At 42.4% G+C, this 10,533-nt stretch overlaps 1 protein-coding gene across 1 annotated transcript in view; it reads left to right on the forward strand.

Moving 5' to 3' along the window:
* ireb2 (iron-responsive element binding protein 2) overlaps window positions 1–7,754 on the forward strand; it is an 83,570-nt gene extending 75,816 nt beyond the window's left edge. The window contains exons 19-22 of the mRNA XM_059946030.1: window positions 463–610; window positions 709–831; window positions 916–1,101; window positions 6,869–7,754. Coding sequence (XP_059802013.1) covers window positions 463–610; window positions 709–831; window positions 916–1,101; window positions 6,869–6,979 — 568 coding nt within the window. The 3' untranslated portion in view covers window positions 6,980–7,754. The remainder of the gene's footprint in view (window positions 1–462; window positions 611–708; window positions 832–915; window positions 1,102–6,868) is intronic.
* Window positions 7,755–10,533: the final 2,779 nt, after the last annotated feature.

Below are 10,533 nucleotides of genomic sequence, written 5' to 3' on the forward strand. Positions count from 1 at the left end.
TGATTTAAAAAGAAAATAATATGATTATGAAAATCTGAAATAGAACTAAGTCTCTATTCTCTTTGAAAATAATGTTATTGATACAGTGTCATTGTTAGAAAGGTTAAGCAGGAGTTGAAGATATTGTCAGCCATAAGTTGGAATCATTTTGGAGCTTACTAACTGAGAGGTTGTTTGAAGCAGTGACTCTCACTGATTTACTGAAAGCTGCATTCATCTGGACGAGTGGCTCCGACAATGCTTAGTGACTCTTTTTACAACCGGCAAGGATACAATATGTCAAATTGGGACTTTCTATACTAAGTCCCATTTGCAATGCAGCTCATTAATTTATTCCTGTGCTGTTCACTTTGAGTTGGATTAAATATTATAATTATAATTCTTTCTCTTTGTGAATTCACTTAAAACAATAACCTAGTTTACAAAGAGAAATAGTATGTAAATTCTTGTTTTTACCTTTAGCCTCACTCCCCGAGAGTTTAATTCTTACGGAGCCCGAAGGGGTAACGATGCTGTGATGACCCGAGGGACCTTTGCCAATATTAGGCTCCTGAACAAATTTATTGGCAAAACTGCACCTAAAACATTACACATACCTTCTGGTCAAACAGTAAGTACTTGGGATCATTTATACTTTAACAGAAGAATAAAATTGTTTGCATATTTCTCTTTATGCTCATGCTGTGTCCCTTTATTTTACCTTTGCAGCTTGATGTGTTTGATGCAGCAGAGCGATACCAGAGGGAAGGATTTTCATTAATCATCTTAGCTGGGAAGAAATATGGCTTGGGTAGTTCGAGGGATTGGGCTGCCAAAGGACCATATTTGCTGGTACAGTTCCTTTCTGTTGACTATAAGAACCACCATTAACTTCTGCTTTAATTTGCTAGTCTAATCCTCTTATATCCTCTGCAGGGTGTGAAAGCCATTCTAGCTGAGAGCTATGAGAAAATGCACAAGAATCACTTGATTGGAATGGGTGTCATTCCCCTTCAGTTTCTTCCAGATGAAAATGTAGATAAACTAGGACTCACCGGAAAGGAGCGGTATACGATAATAATTCCTAAAGATTTGTCTCCAGGAATAACAGTGGATATAACGGTATGTGCAAAACTTTTAGTGTAGATTACTTTTTAAGCATTGCCTGCTCTCTTTGGTTCTGCAAGTATAAATCAGAACTAAAGACAACTAAACCAAGGCAGCAACATCACAAATGGCTAGTGATATACGATGAAGTTTTGCAAGTAGCTCACAAAATTTCTAGATATATTTCTGAACTATTATCACTGTAATCTGAAGCTTATAATTTCACATTAAGAAACATACTTTTGAACAGTATAAACAAACTAGTGATTTTACAATCTCCTGAAAGACTTGGCAAACTTTACTCTTCAGAATGCAGACAGGACACCTTCAGGCAAATGAAGTTCGTTCATCACCCGAAGGGAGGAAAGAGGGAAGATCTTTAAGCATCAGGGTGTGAAACTTCTCTACCCATTATCTTGTGAACTCATGTACAGTTGCTAGAAAACAGTCTTTCCTTGAAAGGGACGATTGATGTATGGGAGGGAAATGAGGGTTTACTATGTTCTCTGTTCCACTGATACATGGCTTACTCAAGCAATGCACCCTGAGTGTTCTTGATCTACTGGATGGATTGAACTGCAGAATACTTGATGAAGACAAAGGGTAGGGGTTTGTGTTTCATGATAAGCTCTGAGTGGTGTCGGACATAGTGGTCTTATGACACTCTTGTTCTCCTGACCTGGGACATCTTAATGGTTAAGTGAGGTCATGTTACTTACTGAGAGAGTTCTCCTCCATGATGCTAACTGCAGTTTGCATACACCCCAAAGGCAGACGTTAAGCAAACACTTTTACTGAGTATCGCATTTAGCAAAGAAGAAGCACCTTACCCTGACACCTTTCAAGTAATTGCCAGAGACTTCAATTAGGCTTACTTAAAGAAATCAATGCTCAATTTTCACATGCAGCACCAGGGGGTCTCAACACCCATGTCCACTGTTACACTATGAGCAGGAATTCTACCATTCCAACCCTAGACCACAGTTCAGGAAATCTAATCATCTGGCCGCCCTCCTCCTTCCGGCTAAAGAGCAAGGCACCCAAGGTAAGGACAACAAAGAGGTGGTCTCAAGAGGCAGAGGATTGGTGGACTGGGCCATTTTCAAGGACTCATCAGTGGATCTGAATGAATACGCCACGATTGTCACAGACTTTATAAAGGCACTTGTGGATAAGTATGTCCCACAAAATTATTCAAATTTCCCCAACCAAGCAATCCTTAATCTGCTGAAGACCAGATCAGAGGCATTCAGGTCTGGCAATCCACGAAAGTACAAGAGGTCCAGTTACTTTCTTCAGAAAGGCGTCGCACGTGCAAAGTAGCAATTCCGGACTAAACTTGAAGCACAGAAGGATGCTGGACTGTTGGGGCAGGGCTTGAATGCTATCACCTCCTACAAAATAAAACCAAGCAACATATGTGACAACAAGGGTTTACCCCCAGCTGAGCTCAGTACCTTTTATTCTTCCTTTTACCAACAGAATGGAGATACCTTCATGGTCTCACAAAGACCCTGTGATTTCATTCGCTGAGGCGGATGTGAGAGCATCCCCCAGGAGGGTGAGCTCATGAAAAGCATCTGCCCAATCGATGTACCGAGGACCTGTGCTAATCAACTGGCTGGAGTGTTTAACCTCTCAATTTGACAGTCTGAGGTACCCACCTGCTTCAAGCAGGCTTCAATTATACTGGTGCCCAAGAACACTGCCTCAATGACCATTGTCCAGTAGAACTTTAATCCACTGTGATGAAGTGCTTTGAGAGGTTGGCAATGAAACATATCAACTCCTGCCTGAGGAGTGATTTGGATCCACTCCAATTTGCTTGCTGTAACAAGAGGTCAACAGCAGATACCATTTCATTGGCTCTTCACTCAGCCCTGGAACATCTTCACAGTGAAGGTCTGTACATCAGGATGCTGCTCATTGACTACGGCTCTGCCTTCAACACTATCAACCCCTCAAAACTAAATCAATAAGCTGGAAAACCTAATTTTCAACATTCCTTGTGCATCTGGATCCTTGATTTCCTCGCTTACAGACCCCAAAACATCTCCTCCACTGTCACCGTCAGCATAGATGCATCACCAGGCTCTGTGCTTAGCTCCCTGTTCTACTCACATGGAGAGCTAGTAATGGAAGAACAAAGAAATAACAGTCTTCACCTGTCGTATGCCAGAAGTCCAAGAGTGTCAAGGGGCAGAAAGGAGTATAGTTGCTATTACTAAAGAGAAGGTAGTTGGGGAGCCACACATACAAAATGTTGGAGGAACGCAGCAGGCTAGGTGGCATCTATGGAAAAGAGTACAGTCGATGTTTCAGGCTGAGACCCTTCAGCGGGGGTGGGGGGGGAGGATGAGTAGCTAAAAGGTGGGAGGTGATAGCTGAAACTGAGAGGGGGAGGGGTGAAGTAAAGTGCTGGGAAGTTGATTGGTGAAAGAGATAGAGGGCTGGAGAAGGGGGAATGTTAAAAGGAGAGAGGACTGGAAGCCATGGAAGAAAGAAAAAGGGGGAGGAGTGCCAGGGGAGGTGATGGGCAGGCAAGGAGATAAGATGAGAGTGGGAAAGGGGGATGGGAAAGGTGAAGTGGGGGGAGCGTTATTACCGGAAGTTCAAGAAATCTATATTCACGCCATCAGGTTGGAGGCTACCCAGACAGAATATAAGCTCCAACCACAGTGTGGCCTCATCTCAGCAGCGGATATCAGAATGGGAATGGGAAGTGGAATTAAAATGGGTGACCACTGGGAAATCCTGCTTTTTCTGTCAAACAGAGTGTAGGTGGCAGAGAAGTGGTCTCCCAATCTACATCTGGTCTCATTGATTTCAGGAGGCCACACCGGGAGCACCAAACACACTAAGTGACCCCATCCTACTCACAGGTGAAGTGTCACCTCACCTGGAAGGACTGATTGGGGCCCTGAATGGTAGTGAGGGAGGAAGTGTAGGGGCAGATGTAGCACTTGTTTTGCTTGCAAGGATAAGTGCAAGGAGGGAGATCAGTGGAGAGGGATGAATGGACAAGGGAGCGATCCCTGTGGAAAGCAAAAAGTGGGGGGTGGGGTGAGGAAGATATGCTTAGTGGTGGGATCCCATTGGAAATGGCAGAAGTTCCAGAGAATTATGTGCTGGATGCAGAGCCTGATGGGGTGGTAGGTGAGAAAAAGAGGAACCTTATCCCTGGTAGGGTGGCGGGAGGATGGGTTGAAAGCAGATGTGTGCGAAATGGAAGAGATGCAGTTGAGGACAGCATTGATGGTGGAGGAAGGGAAGCCCCTTTGAAGAAAGAGGATATTTCCTTAATTTTGGAATGAAAAGCCTCATCCTGAGAACAGATGTGGTGGAGATGGAGAAATTAAGAGAAAGGGATGGTTGGGTCAGGGACCTGAAAGGTCTGAGGGTGGACAAGTCACTTGGACCAGATGGACTACACCAGAGGGTTCTGAAAGAAGGAGCTGAAGAGATTGTGGTGGCATACTTCCACAATCTCTAAGAATTAGTTGGTTCTGCAATGATTTTGGAGGACTGGAAAATTGCAAATGCCACTCTATTCTTTAAGAAGAGAGGGAGGCAAAAGGCAGTTAGCCTGACTTCAGTGGTTGGGTAGATGTTGGAGTCTGTTATTAACGATGGGTTTTGGGGTTCTCGGAAGAGGCACGTGATAAAATAGGTCAAAGTCAGCATGATTTCCTTGAGGGGAAACCTTATTTGACACATCTGTTGGAATTCTTTGAGGAAATAACAGACAAGTGAGACAAAGGGGGTGTTTACTTGGATTTTCAGAATGTCTTTCACAATGTGTCATGCATGAGGCTGCTAAACAAAACAAGAGCCCATGGTATTACAAGAAAGTTACTAGCATGGATAGAAGATTTGCTGATTGGCAAGGAGTAAAGAGTTGGAATAAAGGAGTCTTACTGTTTGGTGAACAGTATGAAGATTGGTAGTAAGGCAGGTAGTGTTGAGAAAGCAGGGAGTCTACAGAAGGAATAAGACAGATTAGGAGAAAGGACAAAGAAGTGGCAGATGGAATATAGTATAGGGAAGTGAATGGTCATGCACTTTAGTGGAAGGAGTAAAGGTGTGGTCTATTTGCTAAATGGGGAGAAAATTCTGGAATCAGAGGTGCAAAGGGACTTGGGATTCCTCATGCAGGATTGCCTAAAGGTTAAGTCAGTGGTAAGGAAGACAATGTTAGCATTGAATATAAAAGCAAGGATGTAATGCTGAGGTTTTATAAAGTAAGTAAATTTGATATCAAAGTACATGTTTGTCACTGTAAACTGCCTGAGATTCTTTTTCTTGTGGGCATTCACATTATATACAAAGAAACACCGAAGAATCAATGAAAAACTACATACAAGGCTGGCAACCAGTGAGCTAAAGTCAATAAAGTGTGCAAGTACAAAAAGAATAAAACAATCATAATAATATATAGGCGATAAATAGCAAAAACATGAGATGAAGTCCATGAAAGTGAATCCATAGGTGTGTGAACAGTTCAGTTTTGGAGTGAGTGAAGCTGTATGAAGTTATCCCCACTGTTTCAAGAGCTTGTGGTTGAGAGGTAATAACTATTCCTGAACCTGATAGTAATAAGGCATTGGCCAAACCATGCTTGGAGTATTGTGAGCAGCTTTGGGCTCCTTATCTAAGAAAGGATGTGCTGGCATTGGAGAGGGTCCAGAGGAGATTCACAAGAATGATCTTGAGAATTAAAGGGTTAATGTACGAGGCGCATTTAATTGTTAAGGGCCTGTACTCTCGGGTATAGAAGAATGAGGGAGGATCTCATTGAAGCCTATTGAATATTGTGAGGCCTAAATAGAGTGGACATTGGGAGGATGTTTCCTATAGTGGGGGAATCTTGGACCAGAGGGCACAGCCTCAGAATAGAAGGATATCCTTTTAGAAAGGTGATGAGGAATTTCTTTAGCCAGAGGATGGTGAATTCATTGCCACAGATGGCTGTGGGTCCAAATCATTGGGTATATTTAAAGTCAAGTTCATCCATATAGGTGTACACCATCAAATGAGACAATGTTTCTCTGAACTGGAGTATAAAGCACTGTAGTATACATAGCACATAATAACTTACGAAAGTAAGGATGAAATCTACAGATGAATTACACATAAATAAAGTGCATAAATTATGTATTGTCAAGTACAGAACTGGTACTGTGAATGTGATGTGACAGGGAGTTCAGAAGCCTAATGTCCTGACGGAAGAAACTGCTTTCCATATTGACCAATCTTGTTTTTATGCATTGGAGTCTCCTGCCCGATGGTAGAAAGTCAAAAGAGGATGCTGGTACACTTAACTCTGTCTATGGAGGAGCCATGTTCATCTGCGCCTTCCCCAAGTCCACAATGATTTCCTTAGTCTTCTCCACACTCTCCACGTTCAGTCTTGGGTTGTTCTTCTCACACCTTATCACAAAGCATAGGTTCTTGATTAGTAAGGCCATCAAAGGTTACAGGATGAAAACAGGAGAATGGGGTTGAGATGGATAATAATTCAGCCACAATGGAATGTGCAGAATGGCCTAATTGTGCTCCTATGTCTTATGGTTTATTGTCCTCTATTGCTGCTGTCCATTAGACCCTAAGACATACAGTAAGAGCAGAATCAAGTTGTTCTGCCGTAAACTCCCTTTGGTGCAGCTAATAAAGTACCAGAAAATTTTCACTGTCTGCCCTGACTAATCAGAAGAAAACAGGAAAAATAAGCAGTCATTGTGTGTCTGCATTATATAAATGTATCAAATATTCTCTCTTGCAGACAAGCACAGGAAAGGCATTCAGTGCTGTGGCAAAGTTCGACAATCAAATGGAAGTCACTTTTTACAAGCAAGGTGGTATTTTGAACTATGTCGCTAGAAAGATGTTATAACAACTGTTCCATCATTTGACTTTATCTGCACCATGTTTTGGATCCCGTCCATGGATAACGTTATTGCATCCATCTCTACTGGAGCGTTGGATTAACTGTTGACATCCTTCATGCCAGGTGTATTGTATATTTCAGAAACTGTCTACTTGCACCTTGCGACTGGCTGTGAATAGATTTCTTGCCTTCAAGTATATTTGTTTCTTCATCTTAAGTTTATAATCACTGTATTAATTTTTCATACCTGTTTTGTAACTTAATCTCCTGTACATGAAGCGTGTGCCACAAAATGGACCCTTTCAGTTCAGGCGCCAATCCACTGACATCATTGTTCATTTAATTCACTAATGCCTTCTTCCTGTAAAAGTTTTTTTTATATCATGGGGTTATTCTGGTTTTGTTTTTGCAAGCCCTTTATGTCTGTAAACTCCCAGTTTTTTTTTCCAACCGTGCTTTTCCCTGATTTGGCCTTGGCTCAGCCTTCTACTCTAAGTGGGTCTCCCAAATGGAAAAGAGAAAACTGACATGCCTATTGAGAATACCGTGAAGTGAAGCTTTTTGTGGGAAGGAAGCCACAATGCTTGGACCTTGGACCAGAAGCAGTGTGGCTGATGATTTGAGATTTTACAGGCAAGAACTACATCACAGTGAAGCGTTCAAATATTTGGTATTATATAATAAGCATCCAACACAAGTGTATTTTAGTGACAATACCGTACAAAATGCTACTGATGAATTGTACATTTTTAATAGATTGTAAGAATAAACTTATCAGAGCCATAAATTGCTGTTTGGTAATTTGTGAAAAGTCCAACACAAAGCTTTCTGAATATTATGATCAAGATTCCATGTGGTAACATGAGTATATTTGTTAACAGGGATAACCCATTAGCAAAAGAAGTCCAATATTGGAATGGTATCTGCCTCAATTTCATTTCCTACATTTCTTCAGACAGTTAGCTTATTCTTTCAGGAGAAATTTAATGGAAATTAAATGTTTACTTTGCAAGAAACTTCATTAATCCATTGGTACAGAACACACAGTCTTGCAGCCACGAACTGGCTTCATTGATGAGCACCCACACAGGCTTTTTACTTCTTTGCTGGGAGAAAATTTATAAAGCTATTTTGTCTTTGGGTTGGGCCTGCCCTCAGTGACGCTGTGATAGTTGGTGTGAAACCATGCCTCTCCCCAAGCCTTTACTTTTGAAATGAAATATCTGTGCAATTGCTGCAGGGTTACTGCCCAGATTTCCCAAGGCAACAATTGAAAAACTGTAAGTCTTTGAGGCCTCCAGCATTTGAGCCCAGGTGGAATGACAGTGTGGAGTATTCTGCAGGCCACAGATCATTGGGAGCCTTTGGATTGTGCATAGTAGGAGCGAGAATTGGAAAGAAAAGAGCTGGTTCAGTTGGGACATGCCGTGCGCCACAGATCACTAGGATACATTGGATTGTGTGTAGTGGAAGCGAGAATTGACAAGAAAGGAGCAGGTGCTATCAAGACATCTTGCATGCCACAGATCGTGCAGTAATTAGGTACTTGACAAGGGCCAATTAAAAAGAAGTTTCAGGAGCTGAGGCTTTGGCTAATATATAGAGGCCCCAGAGAGGAGAGGCAGAGGTTCTAGGTGGATTTTGTAGCTGGTTAACTTCCTTCTTATTGCACAGTTAGAGTTGTGGGAATGCCAGGCAGGATAGTGAAATGCACGTCTTGTGGGATGTGGGGAAGCAGGGAGACCCTCCAATGTCGCTGCCAATAACATCTGCCAGAAACGCTTCTAGCTGTAGCTTCTACAGACTGTGTTAAGTAATTAGCACTGGGTCTGGATGAACTCTGGGTGATTTTGGATGCTGAGGGGCCAGTTGACAGGTGATCCAGGGAAGTAGTTAGACCCAAGGCGCAGGACACATGCAACAGGGTGACTGTCAGGAGGACAAAGGGGATAATAGCCAGTTAGGGTACTCTTGTGGGTGTTCCCATCAACAACAGGTACTGTTGGGGAGATGACCTGGAAGAGGAAAACCACAGCAGTCAGGTCTCTGGCACTGAGTTTGGCTGTGTACTCAGAAGAGAAGGGGGAGAAGAGGTGAGTTCTGGGGTAGGGTATTCAATGGTTAGGGGAACAGAAAGGGGATTCCTGTCTAAGAACAAGATTCCCAGATGGCAAGTTGCCTCCTAGGTACCAAAGTCAGGGAACTCTCTGTTTTGGTGCATAGCAATGGGAAGATGAGAAATAGGAGGTCATGGTCCACATCAGTACCAATGACATGAATAGGATGGTTAATGGGGTCCTGCAAACTGAGTTCAGAGAGTTGAGTGCTGACAGGATTGTGATCTCATGATTGTTGACTCTGCTAGTGAGGCCAGAACCAGGAAGATAAATGTGGCTAAGGAGATGGTGCAGGAGGGAGGACTTCACACTTTTGGATCATTGGACTCTTTTTCAGGGAAGGTGGGATCTGCACAGAAGGGACAGTTTGCAAGATATCCGTGTGGGAACGTTTGTGTGTGCTGCACATGGGGGGGGGGAGGGGAAAGGGGTGCGGTTTAAACTTGAGTTGCAGGGGATAGAAACAAGAGCACCAGAGCAGATAGTGGAATGGTTATGGAAAAATATATTGTTAACCCTATATACAAAGACAAGAATGTAAAGATTGAGCGTGATGGGAGTAATGTTCTGAATTATGTCTTATTTCAATGCACAGAGCATTGTAGGAAAGGCAGATGAGCATGGAGCATAGACCAGGATGTTGAATTATGATACTGTAGATAATAGCAAAAGTTGGCTACAGAAGGGGCAGGTCTGGCATCTTAGTGGTCCAAGAATCTTTGATTTAAACATGATAGAGCTGGAGGGATTAAAGGTGGAAGGGTGGCACTACTAGTGGAAAAAGTCAAGGCAATGCTCATACAGGACGGACTGATGAGCTCGCCAATTGAGGCTATATGGGTGGAACTAAGGAGTAAGAAAAGAGTGATCACATTAATGGGATTATATTACAGACCACCCAATAGTCAGTGGGATTTAAAGGAGCAAATTTGTAGAGAGATCGCAGACAGTTGCAAGAAACAAAGTTGTTATAGTAATTGATTTCCACATACTGATGACTGCAACTCCTATATCATAAAAGGGCTAGATGGATGGAGTTTGTTAAATGTGTTCAGGAATGTTTCCTTAAGCAATATATAGAGGTCCCAAGTAGAGAGACTGTAATACTGGATCTCCTATTGAGGAATGAGACAGGGCAGAAGTGTGTGTAGGGGAGCACTGGATCTAGTTATCATAATTGTCTTTAGTTTCAAGATAATTATGGAGAAGGATAGGTCTGGTCCCCAGGCTGAAATCCTAAATTGGAGAATGGCCTTTTTATGATAGTATCAGAAATGAACTAAATGTGAATTAGGACAGGTTTTCTGGCAATGGTATGCCTGATAAGTTTGTAAGGGTCATTTTACCCTTGCTAAGAAATTGCATGGGTAAAAATACAGACCTCTGAACAGTAGTAAAGGTGTGAGCTACAAATTACAATGGGACTTGGAAAATACTTGTTAA

The sequence above is a fragment of the Hypanus sabinus genome, chromosome 21, assembly GCF_030144855.1.
Source record: "Hypanus sabinus isolate sHypSab1 chromosome 21, sHypSab1.hap1, whole genome shotgun sequence".
NCBI lineage: Eukaryota > Metazoa > Chordata > Chondrichthyes > Myliobatiformes > Dasyatidae > Hypanus > Hypanus sabinus.